Here is a 27,264-nt window from a genome sequence, read left to right on the forward strand (position 1 = left end):
CAAAAATAATAGCAGTTCATAGTGATGTGAAAATTATTAAATAAAATGACAGTTGTACAGCATCGAGTAGAAAAAAACTCTGACATGTAATAGATGCTCAGTAACTAATAGCTCACTGCTACGACCATGAATTTAAAAACCAGGACATGGTGGGGTTATGGACATAGGGGAGGGTATGTGCTATGGTGAGTGTTGTGTGTAAAGCTGGCGATTCACAGACCTGTACCCCGGGGGCTAATAATACATATGTTTATAAAACAAAAAAAATTTTTAATGGTAAATAAATAAATAAATAAATAAAAACCAAGACTTACTAGCTCAGAAGATACGGATTGGTTGTAAATCCTAAAGAAGCAGGTCCATAAAACCTCTACAGACATCTACATACACCTCAGGACACTAATGAGCTTTATTTATTTCAGAGAGAGAGCATAAGCAGGAGGGGCAGAAGGTTGAGAGAATTTCAAGCAGACTCCACGATGAGGACAGATCCTGACACAAGCCTTGATCTTATGACCCAAGATCACGACCTGAGCTGAAATCAAGAGCTGGACATTTAACCAACTACAGTACCCCAGTGTTCCAGGGAGTGTTTTAAAGTGTAGGATATCGTGTGTATTTTTTTTTTTAAGATTTTATTTATTTGACACACAGAGAGAGAGATCACAAGTAGGCAGAGAGGCAGGAGAGAGAGAAAGAAAAGCAGGCTCCCTGCTGAGCAGAGAGCCCGATGTGGGGCCCAATCCCAGGACCCTAAGATCATGAACTGAGCCAAAGGCAGAAGCTTAACCCACTGAGCTACCCAGGTGCCCCACCTGTATTTTTAAAAAATCATTTCATTTTGATAAAAATGAAAATAATAACTAAAATTTCATTTTCACGTATTATTAAACACATAGCTCTCAGGATATAATTTTTACTTCTCTATAATCAGTCATTAATTCTGAAATTTCAAATGATCTTAAGATAATTAAACATTTTTTAAGTTACAGTTGTAAGACAATTATTAGATATGAGAAAATCACATATATTTAGGACATTTCAACAGTACATCAAATGAAAGCCTTTGAGATGGTGCAGGCAGTAACAATGAAAGAAAAAATTTCTCATATTTAATACCTTATGACTGAACGAGGTGCAGTTGCTGAAAATAAGAACTGACTAAACTCACTGAATAAAAATTACACAATACTTTTTTTAAGATTATGTATTTGTAAATCATTAGTTGGTGGGAATACAAATCAGTGCAGTCACTAAGGAAAACAATATGGAGGTTCCTGAAGAAGTTACAAGTAGAACTATATGATCCAGTAATTCCATTTGGGGTATATATATCCAAAGGAAATGAAAACAGGATCTGGAAGAGTTATCTGCACTCTCATATTCACTGCAGCATCATTCACAATGGCCAGAACATGAATTTAACATGAATGCCCATCTATGGATGCATAAGTAAAAATGTGAAATGTTGTATGTATATATACATATATATATGTATATACAAACACACGTATGCACACACACACACAATGGAGTATTATTCAACCGTCAGAAAAACAAACACCCTATTGTTTGTGACAACTTGGATGGACCTTGAGGGCATTGTGCTAAGTGAAAGAAGTCCAAGAAAAATGAATACTCTATGATGTAATTTATATTTGTTATCTAAAAGGCTGAGCTCATAGAAACAGAAGCTAGAATGAGTTACCAGGAGCTGTGGATGAAATGGAAGGGCTATTTGTCATCTAAGATTACACACTCTCAGCAGTAACATGAATAAGTTCTGAGCATATAATATATAACATAGTGATTACAGTTAAAAATATTGTATTGTATACATACAGATCACAAAGTTAGTAGATTTTAAATGTCCTCACCACAAAAAAAAAAAAAAAAAAATGGTAATTATGTGAAGCAGTGCAGGTGTTAGCTAACACTATAATGATAATCACTTTTATAATATATAAACATACCAAATTAACATGCTATACATCTTAAATGTATACAGTATTATAGGTAAATTATACCTCAACAAAACTGGGGTAAAAACCTATGATTTTGTATGTGCAAATGTTCAGAGGAAGAACAGTGGTTTAAATCAGCCTTGAAGGTATTTATCAAGAGACATACACACATAGAACAAAGTAAATAAACCCAAACTTCAGAAACATTCAAACAATGAAAAATCTTCAGTATAGGAGTTTAAAAGTAATTAACACATATTTGAAGATTCACTAATTTTTGTGCTTAAGAAATGTCAATAACATCTTTTATTCTCATGGTTCTCTAACACTGCTAATATGCAAGTCAAATTTTTATCTCTAATGAAAAACAATACAGATTATTTTTCAAAGAAAGAATATCTAAATTAAATCAGGCACATTTATAATCTGGCTAAGCAAAAATCCTGGCACATGAATATCAGTAATGAAGAAAGTTTCACATGATGTTTTTTGACAGGAAAATTATTTTAGGACAAGGTATTAAATTCCTTAGTGGTGGTGTTTTTTCTTCTAGAAATCTATTTCTGCCTTTCAATCCCAGCATGCTGTGTTTTTTTCGCCCGTTAAGTCAGTTCTTTCTCTTTCTCTGCTTTCTAGGCTTATTCCCAAATGTCAACTTTCCCTCTCATTCACTCCCACTTACATTTCTACTATCAGATGCTTCTTCATGTCGATGCCAAAATATGTATTTTTTTTTAAATTCAGCTTTTGAAAATCTCCTGTTTCCTTTATACCTGCTACTATTTTATCCTATCACCATCCCTTCCAACTTCCCTCTATTGCGAAATGTTTTCTCTCTCATCAGATTTTTCTAAAATTGCATTTGCTCTTTCTACTTCTCTCTGTGCATCCATGCTAGGATAGTTTTACAGCTGTTTGTCCAAATTTCATTTCATATTTCAGTTCTCCTCTCTCTGGGCACTTTCAGATTAGGAGTAGCTTTGTGACTTGCGTTGGGCGGGGGGAGGGAAGTGAACCAAAGTGATGCATGTCATTGTCAGTCAGATGCCTTGAAGAGCCAGTGTGATTCATTATGTAGCTTTTCTGCTGCCAAGACAACCATCAACTTTCCAAGTTGTGGAGACAACATCCAACTGTGGATCCATGAATGAGGATGATATGGATCAGAAAATCTTGGCAACATATCCTCGACACATAGCATGAATGAAAAATAAACTTTAATTCACTGAGATTTAGAGCGGTTTAGTAACCACATCCCAGCAGAAATTGTTACCTTAGACAGGATGTTGCTGTGACTTCAAAGAAAGAAGAAAAAGTAAAACACATGACATTGGCTCAGCAGTTAGTCTAGGACTGTGAATGACGCAGAATGTATTGTCAGAAGTAGTAGGAACGAAAGTGAGAATTTACTGGAGCTGGAAGAAGAAACTTCTCCTTAGCCCCATAAAGTACAAAATAAAATCGAGACAGCTTTAGAGAAACAAAAGTAGATTAAAACTCAGCTTTTATAAAGAAAAAATATTAAATGATACTAATTATTAAAAACTTTCAATTTATTAAACTGCCTCAGGACAAGGACGTGATTAAATTTGTGGCCTTCATTTCCATTGTTAGAGCCTCTGAAAGATTGAGATGCACTGGAGAAAAGTTAAGCTAATGTGTGTGTCCATAGTAAATACTTTTAATGGTAAAAGATGACTCGGAGGAAAAAAAAAGATGAAGGGTGAGTGTCTCCACTTTAAGTTTATATAACTGAAGTATCCTCAATTAAAAGGAACTGTGGATGTGGATATTTGACCATGTCGCTGAGTAGAATCAAACAGTTAACAAGCCAACTACGTACTGGAAATATAATTCCCAAAGCACAGCCTACAACAGACTGTGAGTCAACAAGACTTGAGATTACCCATGAGGCCTCAACAATCTATGAGCAGAAAGTATGCTGAAAAAAAAAATCTCTCTCAAAAAAGACACACCACCAAATGCCTATATCAGCTGTGTCCAAAGAAGATAATAAAGACTAGAGCAAAAGAACTAGAACAAATGTTCAAAGGGGCTTCTAGAAAGTAGAAAATAAGGCTTATTTAGCTTCCATCACCTCTCCCTGGAGTTGGAACGCTCACAGTTACATGCTCAGCAACCTTTAAGAACTGCTACAAACCGGGGCACCTAGGTGGCTCAGTGTGTTAGGCCTCTGCCTTCGGCTCAGGTCATGATCTCAGGGTCCTGAGATCGAGCCCCGCGTTGGGCTCTCTGCTCAGCAGAGAGCCTGCTTCCCGCTCTCTCCGCCTGCCTCTCTGCCTACTTGTGATCTCTCTCTGTCCAATAAATAAATCTTAAAAAAAAAATAAAGAAAGAACTGCTACAAACCAAGGTGAGCTACAACGAGACTCCCATTCTTTTCCTTTCTGGGAGCAGGTATTTTGGTTATCCTGTTCCTAATCCATCTCATACATTAGGTAAGAAAGAAGGCAGAACACTATTATTTTTAACTCTAGGGCTGTAGCTCAAAAGAGGACACACAAAGAACTGAGGTAGACTATTTTCCTCACCTTCTGAAGAAAAGACAACTATGAGTAAAGCAGTGTCTGAACTCTGAAGTCTGGATGTGAGTAGCTGGGCTAGAGGGTAGCTTTCTTGATCAGGGCATGAGTGTAGTGGGTATTAGGCAGAGATTAAACCAAAACTTTTCTAACAAAAGTGCTCATTTTGAAATCATTTGACATGTTCCTCAATATTCTGGTTCTTCTAATGGATACATGGAAAAAGCAAATTTTTCTGCTGCCTTGAAGTTATCTATGGCTGCAGACTTCCTTTAGTAATAAAATGTAAGTAGAAGTGATTTGTGTCAACTCTGGGTTAAAGCCCCTAAATCCAGTACTCAATTCACCATTTCTTCAGCCCCTGCCATAGTGAATGATGTTCCAGATGGAGCCAGTTCTATCAGCCTGAGTCCCCGAATTAGCACACTCAGAATATAGTCCCTTCTGGATTAGCAATGAATGCACATTACCAAGAAACAGACCTTTGATTTTTTTTTTTTTTAATTTTTTTAAGCCCTAAAACCTTGAGTCTTTTACCTCAGCATAACCTAGCCCATTTTGGCCAATGCTCATATTACTTTTACTTGTTACTCTGCCTTTTATGTAATAACTCTATCTGTAAAAATACTAACTAGTCAAAATTACCTTTTTTCTTAAGTTCTTAAATCTTTTCCACTAGGTGACAAGATTCTTTACAGGAAGTATCATTTATTATGGTACTTGGGAAATACAGGAACAAAAACATTTATTTGCATGTATATGGCAACCTTTTAAATTAAATTCTACTTGAATTAATCTTTCAGTTTCTTTCTTAAGTGACTTCGCAAGGTCTTAAATGACTTCTGGTGGCTAACTTTTTGGCTTGCCTCTTAAATACTCCTCTCCCTTCTCATCATAAAATCTCTCTATAACAGGGAACTTACTCTTTGTGGCTCGAGTAGAAATAAACTCATCACCATCAGCACTATTCTTCTGCTTTGTGATATAACTTAGAACACAATGATTACCATAAGAATGAGTCCCTTGCAGGGTTGGCTTCAGGGATATAGGACTTGCTTAGTCAAAGAGAGCTCCACTCTTAACTCAAAAGGGCCTTTCAGTAAGCTTAATGTTCTATTGCTACATTCTAGAAACTCTTAACTTCTGAGCAAGAGTCTTCACTTTCACTTTGCAAGGAGCCCTGCAAATTATGCAGCCTGTCCTGAGTTTATGTCCAACACATTTTCTTTTTTTTCTTAATTTTATTTATTTATTTGACAGAGGGAGAGATCACAAGTAGGCAGAGAGGCAGGCAGAGAGAGGGGGGAAACAGGCTCCCCGCTTAGTAGAGAGCACGATGCAGGGCTCCATCCCAGAACCCTGAGACCATAATCCGAGCCCAAGGCAGAGGGTCAACCCACTGAGCCACCCAGGTGCCCCTACAACATATTGTCGATCAAAGCATCTCATCAGGGCTTGCTGCTGAAAGTGTGGGGTAAGACTTTGTCTTTGCACTATTGATCCAGAATTTCAGGAAGTGATTTTTTTTCCACTGATGACAGAAGTCTGAAGTAAGCAAACCCAAAAATGGGTACGTTAAATCCAGAAACTGAATACAAATTAGACCCAGCTAGAAAAGATCAACTGAAAGATCAACAGAACCAAATAGAGTAAATAATATGGTACTGATAATGTTGTCGAGTCTCTATTCCCAGCCTAAAGCCTGAAATACTACTGGAGCAGGTCTGTGAGTCAATAAACTCCCATTTCAGCTTAAACTAGCATGAGCAGTTTTTGCCACGTGACTCTCAAGCAGTTCTCACCATAACATGTTTTATTTTTGTGCTAAGTCTCATTTGTTTTTCTGCTTCCCTAAAATGTTCTTGGGCAGGTCTGGAAAAGCACCATACTTTGCATAAAATAAGCTCCTTTCACTGGAGGAGATTATCCTGAGTGAAATAAGTCAAGCAGATAAAGTCAATTACCATATAGTTTCACTTACTTGAGGAGCATAAGGAATAACATGGAAGACATTGGGAGATGGAGAGAAGTGAGATGGGGGAAGTCAGAGGGAGAGAAAAACCATGAGAGACTGTGGACTCTGAAAAACAAACTGAGGGTTTTGGGGGGTGGGGGTGTGAGTCCGGTGATGGGTACTAAGGAGGGCATGTATTGCATGGAGCACTGGGTGTGGTACACAAACAATGAATTTGGTAACACTGAAAAGAAATAAAATAAAATGGATAAAAAATAAGCTCCTTTTCTGGTGAACTAATACCCACAGCAATTCCTGAATGCCCATACCGGTTATAGATTTGGTACTCAATACGGAACGATCAGTACAGAACGAAAACCTAATACAGGTATCAAAGGCCAGAACTTCTTTATGCTATTTCTTGGAATTTTTTTTACTAACAGGTCCTCAATGTAGACCGAATGCTATACCTCTATTCTGAAGTAATATTTATCATATATACCTTCACGTTCTCAGAGAATCCAAAATAAACCTGCCAAATCAAGCACCAGTGAGAACTAATCTAATCATCACAAGAAATCAGCTGTTATCTTTAAAGTATTCATTTCTGTACACCCGACATAAAGAATACAAATTTACTTCTGCTTTTCAAATAGAAACAGTAAATGGAATTAAATGAAAATATATGACAATTATATTATGATAATATGACTAAAGTACTAAGATGAATTGTTAATCATTACTTAGCAAATTACAACTTTCATACGGAGAAAATAATACCTTACATATATAATGAATAATATTACACTTGGACTAATACGGTTGTAAGTTAATTATAGGCTACACAGCTGATTTAGTTTCATTTACCTAAGGAGCTGTTCTGACCCTGTTGCAGATTAATTACATCTTCAGGAATACACTCTCATTTATCATTGTCACTTGCAGCATTCTAGCTCTTAGCGAGAGTGGAGTGCTTTTTTTTAATGTAAAAAAAAAAAATTCCTTAGCTGTGATACATTTTGTAAGTTTACTCATTAAAAGCACATGACAGCTAAAACCAGGTAAGATTAAATTAGCTATGGAACATTAGGAAAGTTCATGTCGCAGAAATTAAATGACTATAAGAAAATCAAAATTCTGTTAAAATCATTCAAGTCAGACAAAAGCCTCCTCTATATTTTACAGCATTTTTTTAGAAGATCCTAAACTTTGAAATATATGTATAGAAAATGTACGGCACATTAGGAATCCCTGTATGCTTAGGTAGCTTTTTAATACTCCCATTTTCTAAGTTTGTTAGAAATATTCAAAAGAATAACATGCTTACTTTTATATACATAAAGAATGTTATTTATATTATGATGGGAATTTTATACCATTTGCTGTTCTCTAACAATGAAAACGTTGTTAATTAAATATGAGCAAGAGAAAGAACCAAAGACATCTGTCTGTAGGTTGGAATAAAGTAGAACATTTATTCATTCATAATAAATGATCATTTAATATCTGCTGGGAACTGCGATATAATAATGTATGTGCAAAGAGTAGGCATACTTGAAAATCCACATTCCTGATCTCAAGGAGCTCAGATTTTAGGGGAAAAAACATAGATTACTATATAAATAAAGTAGAACTGTGATTAATGTTAAATAAAGAGTTGTGAAGAGCAATACAAGGGCCTAAGAAGGAGTGGAAAACCCAATCTAGTAGTTTAGGAAAGACTTTTTTTAGAGAAGAGTAGTCTGAGTTGATTACTCAAATATGGACAGCAGCTAACCTTAGAACTTGTGAATAAGGAAAGGGTGGATATATTTGGGGGAAATTAGAAGAGGGGAAGAAGACAGTGGTCAGTTTCATCCAGCATTGATGACATGAGAAGCAACAGAGTCAAGAAAAAGTATTTTGGAAACTGAAGGAAATTTCCAAAATGGAGATGAAGAAAGGCCAAAACATGCTAAGGCGTTTGGAATTCATCTGGATGAAACCGTGGGTCATTGCAGGCAAGGCTATCTAGGAGGAGCTTGGATTTCAGGAATCAAGACTGGAGGTAGAAAAGAGCAAGAAGGAAACACTGCAATGGGGCAAATGAGAGGTGATGAGACTGAGCTACTTATGAGCTGGGGGTGCAGAGAGGACAATCATTTGGAGGATATTCAGTTACAGAATCATTGGGATTCCTTCACTGGTTGTGGGAATTAGTGAAACTCCAGGAGATCTAAGATGGGTGACAGAGAGAATGTGGTCATCTATAGAGATGATGGCTGAAACCCCGAGGAGAATGAAACACCCCAGGTAGATGTGAAGAGAAAAGAGCAGAACAGAATAATAACCCTGGTGACCCTCAACAATTAAAGGGCAGACTGGAAGTCAGAAAGGCACTCGAAGGTCATACACCGAGCAAGGTGGTCATGGAATTGTAAGACTTGAGAGGATATGGGTTGAGGAAGTCCAAGGAAGAAAAGAAACTGAGGAAATAGAAACTGCCATCAGATTAAGTGCAGCAAAACATTGAGAAACATAGTGTTACTAGAATGGTAAATTTGAAAGTCAAGAGTGACAATAGCCAAACAAGTTTTAGCCAAGTGGTATGGGAGAGAGTAAGTAGAGAGCAGAACCAGCTAGCATTGGTTAAGCAACTAAAATAGTAGTGACAACTAAATAATAAAAAAACTAAATAGTAGTGGCAACTAAAAAATAATTGTTTTATACTCAGAAATGAGATAGGAATCAAGATTTCTTTTTTAAAAATTGACAAGTTTTGTTTTCTTCTTTCCCCAAATATTGTGAACATTTAAAATAGTCTGTTTCATATTTCATATTTTAATTTTATTTTTTTAATTTAATTTTTTGTGTTCCCAAATTCATTGTTAATATTTCAAATTAAACCTTGCTTTATGCCATCTTCTAAAATCAAAATCTACTGTAAACCTTTTTGAGTGATAAAGAAAATGCAGAAAAAAATAAATCAGAAGTATTGAAGTCTGAACATTTAAAAAAAAATTACCTGATGGAAAAAAAAAGGCAAGTAAAAAAATATAATATTCAACTGTTTAATAAAAAGAACAATTTTTTTGTAAATTTATTAATAAAATATGAACAACAATTTTGTTTCAACCTCTGATTTGGTATTGTAGTTTAGGGTTTTTAGTTTATAAAGTAAAATCAAATCATAGAATCCACTACTGGTTTTTAAATGATGGAGTTGTTGGACAAAAATCCCAGTGTTTTGTGTCTGATGCATAATGAATAACTTAATTTTAATTCAGTAAAGAATTATTCTTTTCTCTAAAAATAATTTACTACACAGTTTAATGTGGCCTGGCCAATAAAAGAGAAACACTATGTAAGTTAAAGAAAATGGTTGGAATTAAATTCACATTAAAATTCTGTAAGAAAATAAACTGTTTTGAGATAAAATTATCAAGTATTTGAGATTTTTGATCTTTTTGTGATTGACAATTCATTCAAATAATGTAAAACTTTGAGATAAATAACTTATTTCAGAAGCAAATGTCCTAGGAGACAGCATCTTCCAACAAAAATATGAAGTTGACTTTACAGGAAAAACATTTTATACCAGTATAGCATTAATGTAATTCTAAATTTCTTGTCATAAAATGGGGAAAAATACATTTCAAAACAATGTCTTTCTACAATGAGAATTATAGTATTCATTTGATTAACTTGTAATTTCTCCAATATATAATCCAAGTTCCTCATTTAGGAATCACATAACAATTATTCTTCTCTGTATTACAATGGAATTATCTTTAGACCAACAGAATTAGCTAAAACAAATTTAAAGGTGGTAGCTTCAAAATTATATAATGTTTATAATAAGGAGGTAGATGAAGTGGACAAATAAAGAAAATAAGATTAAAAAAAAAGATTTTGATCATGTTCAGACCCAATTTTATTGATTTCAGGCCCAGACAAAGAACTCTGTCCCTATACAGTCTGCGATCATAACTAAATTTCTACAGTTATTTCCTTTGTATTTTCAGAAAAGGCATAGGAAAATATATAAGGTAAGAAAGGGCTGATGCTAAAGGAATTCTCATTGGTAACTATTCCACTAACCTGAAATTTATGGTTATGAGAATTAAGCAGTCATATTTTTCCTACACTGGCGGAATAAGAGGCTCTTAGTGACTAAGCAAGGCTGAAGGATATTAAATCATAAGCATGCAAATATCTATTTGATAGTACATTTGGGTGGTGATATATATGGTGCACTAAAAGTCCACTTGTCTTTGTCAGATTTCTTCCAGACGCAGAGAGTAATTTCACAGTGAGTATAGACCCATTTCCAATTTCAGAAGTACTAATGTGGATAAGGTTTTCATTTTCATGTTGGCTTTCACTTTTTACACAGTGTGTGATACTAATTTGTTTCTGGATATGTTCTACAAAAATTGGAGGACCCTTCCAGAAGCCTTTGAAATTCTTATTGCCTTGCTTGTTTCTGCTCACAGTGCTGACTTCTGTGCTGAAGAGTGTCCAAATTGGAACTTACTGGGATGATTAACAGCTGCTACAAAATCAATACTCTATGTAGGGAAAACAGAATTGGGCTAAGATGGTCTTACATGAGCACTATTCTGTGGCAGAATATCTATCTATGTCAGCAAGCCAAACATAATTTTTGTTGGTGGAAGCATTTCCATGGATATAATCCATGGGCTTTTCAGGCTCCACCTCAGAGACCCAGGGGGTGAGGAAGATAATTCATATGTTTTAATTATGCATAATTATGCATATTCTCAGTTGCAAAAATGATCACTGTTACACTTAGTAAGAAATTGGTTTACTTAAATCTTTCATCATTTTAACCTTTATTGTGGCTGAAACACTAAGTCATACTATTATTGCTATTGCAATCTGCTACAAAATGAGTCCTATTTTTTTCTCCACAAATTAAATTGAAAGGTAATACAGATGTTTGTGTTTTGGTTTATGATGCATTGACGTTCCAATTATAGAACAGTAAGCTAATTGCTGACATATGCCCTAAAAATCCTTTATATTTCTGGGACTAAATAAATTTTTTACAACAAATTATTATACTACTTACAATAACTTAGTATAATAACTTTATAATAATAAGATAAATATGCTAACAGTTTAAGGGAAAAAAATTAATTCCCTGAACAACTACTTTCTTTTATTTCACCTTCAAGCAAAGATACATATGCCTAATATTTTACCTCCAATATACTGGAATTAACACTTCTTCCTGGCACAATGTTTATCTTTGTATCTATATAATGCTTATCCCAGGAGTCAGAGCAGGCAGCCAGTCAGTATTTATGGAATGAACTAATGGATAAACTCCTTTGGAACTAAAACACTAAGCAGCAGTAGGGCACTAAGCCGTGATAACCCAGTATTTTAGATTTTTTACACTGACGTCAAGTATAGCATACCATCAGAGGTTAAGATATGTTTATTCAGCAAATACGGTTTACAAATCCTAGTAAGAGGCCCGTAAAAGGAATATTTTGCTGATCTGTGTGACTCATTCTTTCATCAGGAACATCTATGAGTACTAACACTCCTCTCCCTGACACTGCATGCAATACTCTCCTTACTTCAAAATTGCATGTGTTGCTTGGGTGAAGGATACATCTCAGGGAAAGAAAAAATTAATGCATAAAGGGACTTAAAATACTTTGTGTGTGTGCTGTGAGGCATCTGCCATTAATTTGAACTACATCCCTTGCATATTAAATATGTAATCTTCCTTTGCTTTCTGGGCTGTTGAGAAAAGTGAATATTTTTGAACACAGAGCCATCATAAAGTATGGATTCTATTGTTCCTGTATGTGTGAGCCTCCCATCAGCATTTTATCCAGAAATTGATACTCCAGCCTAAAGCCCAAAAGACAAAATCATAAGTCAGGGTCAATGTTGTAATAAACTGGGAAAATCAGCTATTCACAAAAACAGAAAGCTAGAAACTTAAATTAACAAGATATTGGTCTTAAGGCTAATACTGAGGGCCTTGAGACCCTCGGAATACATAAGGACCAACCAGAAAGGGAGGATAGCCAAAGAGAAACTGGAGCTTTAAGTAAACAGAAAGGAAAGAAGAGTAATTCAAAAAAATATATGTACTCTTATGTTAACTGCAGCATTATTTTCAGTAGCCAAGATATGGAAACAACCTAAGAGTCCATCAATGGATGAATGGATAAAAACAATTGTACGTATGTGGTGTATACGTACAATGAAATACGATTCAGTGATGAAAAACAACGGAATCTTGCCATTTGCAACAACATAGATGGCCCCTGAGGGCATTATGCTACCTGAAATAAGTCAAACAAAAACAAATACATATGATCTTACTTATATGTGGAACCTAAGAAATGAAAGAAACAAAACCAAAGCAAACAAAAAAACGAGCTCATAAATACAGAGAATAGATCAGTGGTTGCTGAAGAAGCCAAAGGGGTAAAGGGGATCAAAAGGTATAAACTCCCAGCTATAAAATAGTCGTGGCAATATAAAATAAAGACACTATGTGACTCTCTAAGTCACTTTTATCATAGTACCTACAAATGGAGACTAAATGAGAACTCATTTTACCAACCTTATTCTCCAATAGTGATTGGAGATGTTTAGAAGAGTGTCCGCAATATAATGGCTACTCACATAAACGTAACTAAATTGTACAAATGAATGAAAAGACATGAAAGTGTGCAAAATACAAAAAGAATCAATAGAACAGCAATTATAGTTTAGGAAATTCTATACACTTAAAATGTGATCTAAGCAAATAAAATCACACCAAATCTCAAATCATTATTAAATGCTATAAGAGGTGGGGATATAAAGCAGGTTAAAATGAATTTGAATGAGCATTTAAGTATCATGGTAGTAGGTTTGAAAATATTTAAATACATGTGAATAATCCTGTGAAATTTTAAATACCTTTACTTTTTTACTCTTTTTGTTGTTGTTTAGATTTTATTTATTTGATTGAGAGAGAAAGCACAATCAGGAAGAGGCAGAAGGAGAAACAGACTCACTGCTGAGCTGGGAGCCCATTGCAGGACTGGATCCCAGGACCCTGAGATCATGACCTGAGATGAAGGCAGATGCTTTACTGACTGACTGTCACCCAGGTTCCTCAATCCTGCGAAATTTTAAAGGTTACCCATTGCCCCATGATATTTTTGAATTAAGAAGAGAAAGTTTCATTTCCCTTTCCATATCTCCACACTCTAGAGGTTAATATTCTGAACATGTATTTACTTTTTTTTAAGATTTATTTCCTTATTTGAAAAAGACAGCAAGGGCTCCTGAAAGGGGAGAGGCAGAGGGAGAGGGAGAGAATCTCAAGCAGACTCCGGCCGAGCAAGGAGCTCTAGCTCACAGCCCTGAGATCAGGCATGATCTGAGACAAAATCGAGAGCCTGATGCTTAACTGACTGACCCACCCAGGTGCCCCTACTTACTGACTCTCTTGTAAGTTCTTAGACCCAGAACTGTATAAAACCATTCATATTTTATCACCACCATCATCTCTAATATTTATTAAGTAGCAGTGCTATGTACTGTTTGGAGTCTATAAACTCAATTCCCACAACTTCTTAAGAAAGTCTCTGTATCATCCCCATTCACGTAGAAGAAACAGTGCTTACTTACAGACAATTTGCTTTTGTGATTTAACATGATACTTTTGGGACCTCTTTTCCTGTTACATAACATCTAAAATTTGAGAAACTTTCAGGTTGTTCACAACTGTATGTCATTAAATATAATTGGTGCAGCCTGGGCTTTTGTATTATGTATTTCTTTAGAATGGATTCTTAGAAATGGGATTGATGGTTCAAAGTTATTCACATTTTAAATTTTAACAAATGCAATCAAATTATTATCCAGACATTAAATTTATAGATCACACAATTATGAATGTGCCTATTTTTGTACATACTTATTGACCATAGACAAAATATGATACCCACTGCATAATTTTGCATTTCCTTGTAAACTAGTACCATTTAGAATATTTTCATTTGGCTATTCACTGTAATTCTTATAGTCTTAGTCTATTTTTCTATTAGATGCCTGTCTTTTATTAAGAATGACATTGGGGAGGGTATGTGCTATGGTGAGAAAAATTTAAAAAATAAAAAATAAAAGAATTCCCATTTGTTTACTAAACCCATGTTTATTACTTATACAGAAAATAACTTCACTGACTGCTAATTTCTAATGAATTTTAACATTCTTTTAAATGAAGGGTTATGAAAAATAATTATAATTTCCTTTTCCTTTATGGGTTCTAAGTTTCCGATTGGCCTGAGACAGGTTTCTCCTATCTTAAGCAATATACTTCGATATTTTCTTCTAATATCATTTAAGAATATTACATTAACTTGCATTTTAATCTATTTGATGTATATTTCACATGGATATAAATGAGAATAAAATTTTATTTTCATTCAAATTAGTAACCAATTATGTAACCTAATTTATTATGCATTTCATTCTTACCCAATGATCTGAAAATTCAACACAATGAAATGTAGTGATGTAATTTTTTGCTCTAATTTTTTATATACCTTCTATTTATCTGTTTTTGTGCCACTATATTTTATTTACAGTAACTTGGTAGTATTTTGCACATCGCAAAGAAATTGACCATTTATAGGACATTATTTCCAAAAAATTATAAGACCAGTATTTCCAATTGTACATTACCATTTATCAAAGCTACCCGTAATCCTATAAGAATTCTCAGTAGCAATAGACTAAATGTATAAACTAATTTGAGCAGACCTGATTCCTTCATATTAAATATCCCCATTTAGGAACATGAGATGACTTCTTATTCAGGTTCTATTTTATAATCTTGAATAAAATTAGATTTTCCCCATGTAGGCTAGATTTTTTTTTTTAAAAAGATTTTACTCATTTGTTTGTCAGGAGAAAGAGAATGAGAGGAAGCGCGCACACACAAGCAGGGGCAGCTGTAGGCAGAGGGAGAAGAAGGCTCCCCGCCTAGCAAGGAGCAGGATATGAGACTTGACACCAGGACCCTGGGATCATGACCTTAGCTGAAGGCAGCTGCCCAACCCAGGGCTCCCTAGGCTGGGTATTTTTCTTATTAAATATAAACCTTGATATCTTATAGTTTTCTTGCATTTTTAACTCAATTCTATTTATATTAATATATTAATTTTGTAAAGGAAAGCTATGTGGTCTTTTTTTTGTACATTTATTGAGTATTTGGTATCATATACTGATTCATTAATTTTTAGTTTATGTATACTTATAATATTATGTCATCATATAACTCTCAAATATACTAATCTTGCCTCTTACTTTTCAAGATTTATAACATTTACATTTGTTAGTATGAAATTAGCTCACTTTTCTAAAAGCGTTACCTGAAGTAGTGATAGAAAAATTGCTGTATTCTTCCTGATTTTATTTGGAATGTCTCTAGTATGCCAGTATTAATATGACATTAACTACAAATTTGTAGAAAAGATTTTACATATTGTCAGTAGTTTTTAATTGTGAAAAATGACATACCTTGGTTTTCCTTAAAATTGAATAATTACACTAAAATTTACCCATTTGGCTTTCTTAAAATCTCAGTCAACAGATTTTAGTCCTTACATATAATACTTAAATTTATTTGCTAATTATGTTGTTTATAACTGTGACATTTATATTTACAGGAGTCTTTCCTTTATTCAGTAGTTCACAGAGTACTGATACTGAGATTTGCAATTTATCTAAAATGAATGGGGAAACATTCCATTTTAATCTATATTCTTTTTTTTTAAAGATTTTTATTTATTTGAGAGAAAGAGAGCACATGAGCGGCAGGAGGGAAAGGAAGAGGAAAAGAATCGCAAGCTGATTCCTTGCTGAGCACAGAGCCCCACCACGCACACTGGTCTTGTTATCATCACCCTGAGATCCTGACCTCAGCTGAACCAAGAGTAAGATGCTTAACGGACTGAGCCACCCAGGCGTCCCCATTTTAGTCTATACTCAGAAATGACTTTTTTCTTTTTTAAGATTTTATTTATTTATTTGACAGAGAGAGATCACAAGTAGGCAGAGAGGCAGGCAGAGAGAGAGAGAGGAGGAAGCAGGCTCCCCACTGAGCAGAGAGCCCGACGCGGGACTCGATCCCAGGACCCTAAGATCATGACCCTAGGCGAAGGCAGCGGCCTAACCCAATGTAAGAATTATTTGTACTGTGCAAGATCATTTTCAATGACAACAGTACTACTAAAGCAGTTCTTTTATACGTCGTACTTTTTCACCTTCGTCTATAGGCTTAGAGCAGGGGTTCTCAAAGTACATTCCTAGAAGAACAATACTGGGAGCACCTGGGAACTTGCTAGAACCATAAATTCTTGGGCTCCATCTCGGACCTAAAGAAATGGAAAGGGTACGAGGGTCATCAATCAGGAGTTCAACAAGCCCTTCAGCTGATTCTAATATATACTCAAGTTCGAGAACTACCAGCTTCCATTTGCTGCTCCTTCCTCTTCAAATTTCAGCTATGTGTATCTGAATGCAAAATACTCATTTTCTTCCCTATAATAAAGCTTAACGACATGAAGACGCAAACCACGTATTTAAATATTTTCACAGATATCGTTATATCCTCAAACTTATTACGCAGTATATTTAATTTCTTTCTGTTAAAAAAAAAAAAAAAATTATTGGAGCGTAACATCACCAAGATGGCAGAGTAGGCGTTTTGGGCGATCAAACCCCGCCAGAGAAGACCGGAAGACACTCACAGATGAGTACCTTTGTGGACGTCAGAGTCCGGCGAAGTCCGGGAACGCCACCCGAGCGAAAATCCGAGAGTAGCGGGAGGAGGGCAAGAAGAACACTTTCACCTCACCGGCCTCGCCCCTTCCCCGAGGGCACAGCGCAGTGCTAAAAGCCCCTCAGCAGCGCGGCTTCTCTCACCAGAGGTGCTGTGCGCGCGCAGCTTCCCAGGCCTTGCCGCACGCCCTCGGACACACCACTTCCTTTTTCGCCTCACCCAGAATACGGACGGCGTCGGCACGGCTGGGCGGTAACGAGAGGCTGGGAGCAGGCAGGAGAGGCGAGGCCTCACAGCCGAAATGCACTTGGAACTCCACAGAAAGCGATGGATCCTTCGAACCACAGACTGCATCAGGTCTGCCCACAGCGCCTTGTTAAACCATCAACTGAGGAAATCCCAACCGGCTCAAGAAGCACCTGCAATACCTCATTTACCCACACACCACACCACCACCCGCCCCAACCAACGTGCCCGGGAGCGTGCCGGCCCCGGAGCATGCCCTTGCACGGAAAGGCAAGCCTTGGCCCCAGCGGCTGAGCATGTGCAGACCACTAGGTCAACTCTGCGGGACTGCGGGAAGGCAGGGAAATTTCAGCATTCTAGGGCACCGCCCTCGTGAAAACACACAGGGGCCTCACAATACCAGGCAGGCTTTGCGGATGGAGAGAAGGCATACAATCTTAGGAATTAGCACCCCCCCCCGCCCCCATTCCAAGATGTGGGGAATGGGCGCATCTATAGAAAAGCTCTGAGAGCCTCAAACTCCCGAACTGGGTTGCTGGAAGCCAGTGAGTGAGGAATTGACTGCTTCTTCAAGTGCAGTCTGTGGAATTGGAAGCAGAGCTGTAAGCTAGCTTTAGTTCCTCTTAGCAGTGGTCTGGAAGTCGCCCTGCCTGTGCAGGACTCAGAGGAGGGACATGCTCATCCCATCCGTGCACCCACAGGCAAGCTTGCCAACATCCCTCCAAATGCAGACACTGAAACAGCCCTGTATTTCAGGTCTAGCCCCTCTCAGCTCCGACTTTTTAGTAAACCTGCCTGTTTTATTTCCACATTTTGAGGTTTGCACTTACCAAGAATCATTTCTGTTGTTTCCAACACCGTTCATACCAATTTTAGTTTCTATTATAATTATATAATTTAATCACATGCTATATACAAGGAAAAATATGATTACAGACAAAAAGTATTGTCTTATAACAAAATGAAGATTTGGGATGATGTGATATAAATGCAATTCTGAAACTGCTGTAGAATTATATAATCTTTACTATAGAATTACCTGCGAGAAAAATCATTATAAAGGATTTAACTGTTGTAAAAAATTAAACTAATTTTATACTCAGATTGCATCTGAAGTGTCTGGTGAATTTTTATTCCACTTAAACTACAAATGGAAATTATTAGATGGATTATTATGGAATGTGGTCTACACAAGACACTGTATAGAACCCCAGATCCACATTCAAAGAAATGATATTAGCTGGGCCTATATGAGAAGACCGGCCAATTCAATTACATTTGTAAGTTTTAGGTTAAAATATTTAAAATTCTATGTATCATTTTTTGACACTTAATTTTTCTGTTTATGTGTAGAAGAGCTTCTGTTGTAAATAAACTGGACCACTTCATTTCCTGATTATAATCATTAAATCACCTAATGGCCCCTCTTGAAAGATAAACACCACACATTGGCTTCCAAGGGTCTTCAAGACAAGGCAGCAGCCAACCTCTGCAACAGTTAGTCACTTCCACCTTTCTCTCTAGTTTCCAGACACATTGACCTTTCACGTCCTTGAACACATCAAGTTTTTTTCTCACCTCAGTCTCTTCACATACAGTTATAACTGCTTGCTAACGCTCTATCCATCTCACTTGTGTATTCCTCAGAGGAAGGTGGGAGTGAGCTCTTCTATATATTAAATGTATCTTCTTTTCTAGGCTTTCCCTCTTTTCTAGGCTTTCTTGCCTATAGATCCCATGAGATCTAAAACTGTCCCTTATTCTAGCACTTGATAACTTTAGTTTTCTTTCCTTGAATTTATTATAATTCTCAAAAAGTCTGTATTTGTGCATTTGTTTTTTAATGCTTCTTCTCTCTACCATTAAACTCCAAGTTCTAATAATGAACTCATTTCCCATTCCTAGAACTCTAGGGTCTGACCAAAAAAAAAAAAAAAAAAAAGGGACTTAGTTTTATTTGTTTATATTAAATGAATGCATGAAGACGCAACTATGACAATAAAAATAATGGCATATGTGATGTGGTGATACAGTGTGTGGACAGTTCTCTTCCTGGGATTTTTGAGATTATCTATAGTTACTTTAAAGTGGAAAATCAGAATGAAAGATGGAACATACCAATTGTTCTTTGTTAATTTCTATAATCTGCACTTCTAATTTCCAGGTGTTTAGCTTTTCATGACAATTCTCTCCTTACTATAATGTAAAGTTAGCGATTACTTAAATTTCTTCTATCAGGTTCACTTCCAATTCTCAAAGAGTATTTGGCACATAGTAGGTGTTATATAATTATGCTGTTATTGAAGGTCCACCACTGTATAAGAATATCTATTTTCAGAGTTAATTACGATTTCAGACTTAAAATTGTCCTGGCTAATACTGAAAAGTATTACACAGAAGGAATTAGCAGAAATGGGCTGGTTATTTACCAACTTCCCTTTCCTTTCTGGGCAAACAATTCTTTCCCTAGCTTCCCTAATATTAGGCACAGCAAAATGATTAGTAAGTGACCAATGTGTTATTAGTGGACCATTTTCCAGGCCTGGCCCATAAACGACCCCTTCCTATAGCCCACTCTTTCTTTGTCACCTGGTTGTTGACTAGATGGAGGGCTGAGGAGCTAAAGGAGTGTGGAGATGTAAGATGGAAGGAGTCTGGGTCACTGACTGGCCAAGTGGACTAGAACCTCTTCTTCTTTTATGTGAGGGAAGAACTAATTTTTTTTTTAAAGATTTTATTTATTTATTTGACAGAGATCACAAGTAGGCAGAGAGACAGGCGCGGGGGGCGGGGATGGAGCAGGCTCCCCACGGAGCAGAGAGCCTGATGCGGGGCTCAATCCCAGGACCCTGGACCTGAGCAGAAGGCAAAAGCTTTAACCTGCTGAGCCACCCAGGCGCCCCGGAAGAACTAATTTTTAATTGTTATCAGACCACTGGTATTTTGGGGGTTTTGTGCCAATACTCAACCCATTCTGACTAGTACAAGGATTATATAATCATATATATGAAGAAGATATTTATATATTTCTGACCATCATAGGTTCTTCTAAAAATCTGAAGAAATTTCTGTATAAAGTATAAGACATTTATGGTCAATAAATGAAGGGCAGAAGTTGAAATAATGGAAACCATACTGATACTATAGTCAAACTTTGAGATCACCCTATAACTAGCAGGTAATGGGTTCCAAGAGTTAATTTCAAGTACAAAACAGGTCCCATCTTAATCTTTCCTACGCTGGTGATAACAAAAAGTCGAAATACCCCATCATCCTTTCTATACTCCCAATTCCACACTTCCTATATACTCAGGAATAGTTTGAGATAGATAATCCATTTCATTTTATTGTTTTCTGGATTCACTGCTTGAAGCAGAGGAATACAACTCACTGAATAGAAGGTAGCCTTGCTAAGTAACAGTCAAAGCTTCAACTCTCTGATTGCTCTGATTGTGACCCTGAGTATTGAGCCTTTGGCTTACTGGGGCAGAAGCAAATATTTCAGGGAGGGACGTTATACTCACTGAAAGAGGCTCCAAGTCAAATGAAACAAACCCCTTCTAAAATAAATTCAGTCAAAATCCACCTATTAGGCTAGTTCTGGTCTACTTCAAAATCATACGTATCTTTTTTTATGTATTCCTTTATTAGGTTCTAAACATTGCATTTCAAATGTAGTACTTTAATCTGTCTAGCAATTACCTATGTAATGTGAGGTAGAGCTCTAACAAAATTTTCTCTTCCTAGGAGGCTAGCTTTTAAATTTGCAATCTGAACTAAGCACTCTATGGTATCTCCATCAAATCTTTGTGCCACATCCATACTGACTTTCAGTTATGTGTCTCTTTTCCTCTCTGATTCACTCTTCTCTTCATTTCATTCTAATTTCCAGTCCACTTTAGCATATCTTTACTTTTTATTAAAACTGACTTACATTGTCATATATATTTTAGAGTAAGTTTTTCAAGTTTGTCATAAAACCTAGCTCTACATTAGTCATAGATTAAATGAATGAATTAATTTTTGTTATATTAAGCTATCTCATCTAAGAATAAGAAATGTCTCTGTTCTGATCCTTTATGTCTCTGTAGAGATTTTTAACATTTTCTTGGATATTCTTTATTAATTCTTAGGTATTTTCAAGTTTTTACTGCTGTCTTCATAAATTCATTATTATTGACATAATGGAATACTACTGAATATTTAAGTTGATTTTATATTTGCAGTTTTGCTACTCTCCCATATGTACTCCTCATATGTTTTAAATCGGGTTATTACATTTTGTGTTTGTGGAGTTTTTAAAACTTTTTGGTTTTCTATTGTTTTCCCTCTACATTATTTGTAATTCTCTTTACAATGATTTTAAAAAATTAATTTTTTTAAAGATTTTATTTATTTATTTGACAGAGATCACAAGTAGGCAGAGATGCAGGCAGAGAGAGAGAGAAGGAAGCAGACTCCCTGCTGAGCCGAGAGCCCGATGTGGGACTCGATCCCAGGACCCTGAGATCATGACCTGAGCTGAAGGCAGCAGCTTAACCCACTGAGCCACACAGGGGCCCCTAAAAAATTCATTTTACAATAGATCTGATCAATTCTTGTCAATAATCCAATATTTAGTTTTGCCAACATTCTCTATTTTTTTTTCTTGCTGTTATTCTTTGCTATATTTCCCATCTGATTTTTATGAGTTTCCCTTTTCATTTTTTGGTTTTAGCTCTTTCTTTTTCAACACCTTGAGTTTTGTATTTAATATGTCTTTATAACCTCAGCACTATTGACATTTTGAGCTGTATAATTCCTTCTTGTACATTTAAAGAGCTGCTTTGTGCACTGGGAGTGTTCAGCAGCAACCCTAGTTTCTACCCACGAGCTGCCAGTAGCAATCCCTTTTCATTCATGACAATCAAATGTGAGCAAACCTTGCCTAGCATTTCCTTTGGTGGAGAGGAATGATCTGCTGTCTAGGACCTAAGGAAACTGACTAAAAGCATATAATGACTAAGAAGTGTTTATTTGTGATAAACTACAAAATGTCAGATGGAAACAGTGGTAATCTGTAATGATTCTGCTTTGGGCTTTCCCCTCGTCCTCCAGCTCCATCGGTGCTCTGGTTCTACCACGGTAGGCAAGTCATGAAAGCAAGCAACTTACTGTCAGGGGAACTGACTGGATCTGGAGTAGAAGGTAGAAAAACTCTATGACTCAGAAAGTTGTCTAAAACAAGAGTAATCCCAGTGGCAAACGAGTAAGGAAAGCTAGTGTCACAGCTTGCCTGAGTTTGCAGAACTGATTAAGGCAAGCAAATAACCAGTCAACTAGCCAAAAATTCAACAGATCTTGCAAATGAGATAGCCATAATGGGCCTTGATCATTTGTCACACATCCCTGACTGTCTGAAAGGCTCTATGCATGTGCAAGGCTACACACGTGTTCAGAAAAGACCAAAAGGGGCCCTAGTAGATTATATATCCTGGCTAAGTGAGAATTCGTATACATGGCAAAAGAGACAAAAGAAGGGTCAGCAGATATTAAAAGTTGAATGTCTCAAGTTTAAGGGTGTCCCCAATGAACAAACATCAAATGACAAACCGGAAGACTTACTGGCTCAAACACACTGAGCACAAACTCTGATCAATCATGCTGACATGGGGGTGATCCCCAGGAAACCAGGATTAAGATAAAAATAAGAAGTATAAAGACAAAACAAAACAAAACTGAGTCATATGCCACAGGGGAGAAAGGTTCCACAAAATTAGTGCAGGCAAGTCACTAAACTAACAGAGGACCAGCCATAACCACTGTGAGTGGATGAAAATCCAAATAATACATTATACAATGTAATACATTATACAAAATACGCAGTTCCCAACAAAATATCAGCAGACATGCAGAGGAATAGCAAAATGTGGCACATAATTCGGCAGAAAATTGTCTTGGGTGTGATTCAGAGGTTACTATACTCTCTGAAGGGCTTTAGCAGTTGAACTTCTCAGACAAAAACTTCACCAAGGCTATTTTAAATATGTCAAAAGAACTAAAGTAAACCATGCTTAAAGAATAAAGGAACGCATAACAACAGTGACTCTTCAAATAGAAAATACCAATTAAAAACAGAAATTATAAAAAGAGAACCAAATGGCAACTCTAGAGTTAAAAACTATATTAACCAAAATAACAATAACGAAAAAATAAAATGAAGGAACCCAAGAGAATGGCATTATCCATAATACCCAAGGACTCAGAACAATCTAAATGTCCATCAACTGGTGAATGAATAAGCAATACGTGATATGTCCATACAATGGGATGCTAGCAATAAAAAGGAAAATAGTATCCATGCAGTTCATAGGGGTGAACTTTCTAAATACTATGTGAAATGAAAGAAGCCAAATGAAAACGTCCATATTTTGTATTATTTCTTTAATAGGAAATATCCATAAAGGGTAGTTCTTAGATGCAGAAAAATTAGTTATTGCTTAGATCTGGGGAAGAAGCCAGAATTGATAACAAATGGGCATGAGGGTTCTTGTTTAGGTAATGATAATCCTCTAAAATTGGATGTATTTAGTAAAAATCATTGAGAGGGTCACTTAAAACGAGTGAATTAGGTTGTGTTTAAGTTACATGCCAATAAAGCTGTTAAAAACATCATTGTGCATATTCATATCAAAGAGGAATAGGAGGACTTTTATGGATCAAATGCATTACATTTTTCTTGCAAGTAGTAATAACTATAGTTGATTACTAACGTTACTTAGTAATAATTGTATATTTAGCCTTTATTATGTACCATTATTTGAGGCTCTTTAAATATATAAACACATTATTTGTAAAAATGAGAGAAAAAAATAATACCATCATGATAAATAAATGGACACTTAGAAAAAATATTGCTGTCTTATAGACCTGGTGTAGAGAAACCAGCTGACTTTACCTGAATAATCATCTACAAAATTATATAATAAATTTATGTTAGTCAAGCTGCCAAAAAAAAAAAGAAAGAAAGAAAAAATATTGCTAAAGGACCCTTGCTTAGGTAGCTTGACTCCTAAATTCAAGAATTCATTCAGTGCCTTTTATAATCTACTAGTGATTTGTGTGTGTTTGTGTGCGCACATGACAGAGAAAGACATAAGATTAATATCCAGTAATACATGTGAAATGGAATATAATTTTGTAAACAATATATTTTAAGAATTCTTAACTACCAGGTAATATATATGTACACATGTATGAAATAACTGTTAAAATTATTAATTCCTTAGGGATTGAAATCACAATAACGATTTTAATTGCCAAATGATATTTTACATTCAGTCTAAGATTTTTCAAGAAATTAAGTGAAAAGTTAGCCCTTTGACTTATTAATCACTTAAGAATCATAGTAGCATTTTTTCTTAGACTTCAGACTTAACCATAAATTTTAAAATAGTATCTATTACATATACTGTATTATTTGTTTCAGGGATACAGGTCTGTGAATCATCAGTCTTACACAATTCACAGCACTCACCATAGCACATACCCTCTACAGTGTCCATAACCCAGCCACCCCATCCCTGCCACCCCCCTCCTCCAGCAACCCTCAGTTTGTTTTCTGAGATTAAGATTTTAATACATATCTCAAAATAAGATAAAATCTGATGCATCCATTTCACATTTCAACTTTTTATGTGGAGTTTTAGCCTATATTCTAAAACATAACTATCTTACAAACCATTCTCCTTTTACTTTAGTAACACAAATGGTCAAATCAATTGCAAGAAAAAAATTCTGTCTTTTAACACATGAAAAACTTATCTATTGCTGATTCTCTGACTTTGAATAAATTCATAAGCTTTATTATTGCCCATTAGAAGAGGTATTTTGCTGACACAAAAATAAATTATATATTATCAGTAAATTCATACCGTAAGAGTTTAAACACACTGATTAGGCTAGACTGGTTAAAAGAACAGTTAGTGCAAAGTCTTACCACGCCAATGGAAAAGTAATTATTGATGATACTGTAAGGCACTGGGTCTCCCTTCTCATCTTTGTCATTAGGTATGACTTCAAACTTCCACCTGTCCAGCATGATTTCTGTGCTGTTTTCAATGTCTTTTAGGATTTTCATCAGATTCTCACCTTCATAACCTAATGAAAAAAAATTATCTTGAGAAAAAATGTAACCAAATAACAAAAGCTGCATTTATATGTGTTTGAGTGTATGTATGTGGATGTCTCATTCTAAAGCCAAACAATGCATCCTAAAGCAAATTCTAACACAGATAAAGAATTCACTCTAATTGTAAGTTCATAGAAATATTTTATTTTTAGCTTTAATTTGCAACTCATACTTCTGTCCTGTGGTGCCAATTCTCAGTATGGTGAAATGTCAAACGAACATCTCCACTTCATACCCCCCCAAAACTTTATATAAATTTATTCTAAAGGAAATTAATGATCTCCTTCAATATCTTCTCCTGTTAATTCTCTTACAGACAGACAACACCCTCAGTTGTGGAAGTAAAAAGCTTAGGTGAGATTTCAGACTTGTCCCTTTCCATCCCTTAGTGACCCTCATACTTGACTCTCTAGTGATACAGAACAATTTTCAGTCTGGTCCTTCTCTTTTCCATTTTATGCCATCTCTTCTCTTGTTCTATATATCCAGAGTCTCCCTTTTCTTTTGGTTGCCTTGCTTCTGCTCCTGCTGCAAGTTTTATATTTGACAACACTTCTTTCCAGAAGCCACCCTCCCAAAGTAATGGATTCTCTGCAGTTCCACAGCGCACAGTTCTCCAAACTAGCCCTAGCTACCTCCAAACTAGTGTACAACTAGTACAACTAGTACACTCCATTATAGTTATTTGCATCTTTCTCTATAAGTTTCTTTTACTAGGTCTGCCCTAGAGTAAATGCTCAACAAATCTAGTTTTGATGGATCTACTGCAGATAATCAAGATGGCCTGAAATGAAACTTATTATTTAATATTATATTTTCTCATAAATGTATCTATCTATATAATATTATAGTTCAAACTGTAGCCTAGTCCTTGTTGTGTTAAAGTTTGCTTTTTAACCTCCCTAAATAGTGTCCTCCTCAGTAAAAACTTCTGCTTTTATGAGAATTAAATGAGAAAACGCATAGAAATTCTTAGTACATGAGGCAAAAGAATAGAAATTTCTCAACTATATAATGATAACAGAATTTGAATTATTATACTGAGTTAAATAATACATTTCTCTCTACCTCTACACACAGACACATACACACATTCTTGAATTGATATTTTGAGTTGGAACAATATTTTCATAGATTTTTTTCTGTGTTCAACTTTGGTCTATATTTTAATACTGTATTCATTGAACAAGGAAATGCCAGAGGCTATGAGTCCTCATTAGAGGTGTTAGCACACATTACATTGGAAAAACTAATTGGGTTAAGAGAAGAAGCACTGTAATATGCCAACATCCTCTAATGATAAATAAATTACATTTATGGTGTTATTTGTTGAATTAATTATTAGAAGTTCAAAGCAGCCAGAACCTAGGAGTGCCTATTTAAGCGCCCACTATTACTTTTTATCTGAAACAGGTAAAATATTTATGTACTAATTAATACATACAACAAAGAGTACAACAAACAATAACTAGACAGATATAAGCATTAAAAGTACCAAACGGTATTTTAATAGATGTTATGTTGCATTTTTTATAGCATAATTCAAAAACTATGAATATAAATAATAATTAGTG

At 35.6% G+C, this 27,264-nt stretch overlaps 1 protein-coding gene across 7 annotated transcripts in view; it reads right to left on the reverse strand.

Moving 5' to 3' along the window:
• DGKB (diacylglycerol kinase beta) overlaps positions 1-27,264 on the reverse strand; it is a 719,270-nt gene that overhangs the window by 386,714 nt on the left and 305,292 nt on the right. For all 7 annotated transcript variants that reach the window (XM_059171265.1, XM_059171262.1, XM_059171263.1 and 4 more), the window contains one exon: positions 25,499-25,659. In XM_059171265.1, the coding sequence (XP_059027248.1) occupies positions 25,499-25,659 (161 nt within the window). The remainder of the gene's footprint in view (positions 1-25,498; positions 25,660-27,264) is intronic.

Source organism: Mustela lutreola, chromosome 4, assembly GCF_030435805.1.
Source record: "Mustela lutreola isolate mMusLut2 chromosome 4, mMusLut2.pri, whole genome shotgun sequence".
NCBI classification, from domain to species: Eukaryota; Metazoa; Chordata; class Mammalia; order Carnivora; family Mustelidae; genus Mustela; species Mustela lutreola.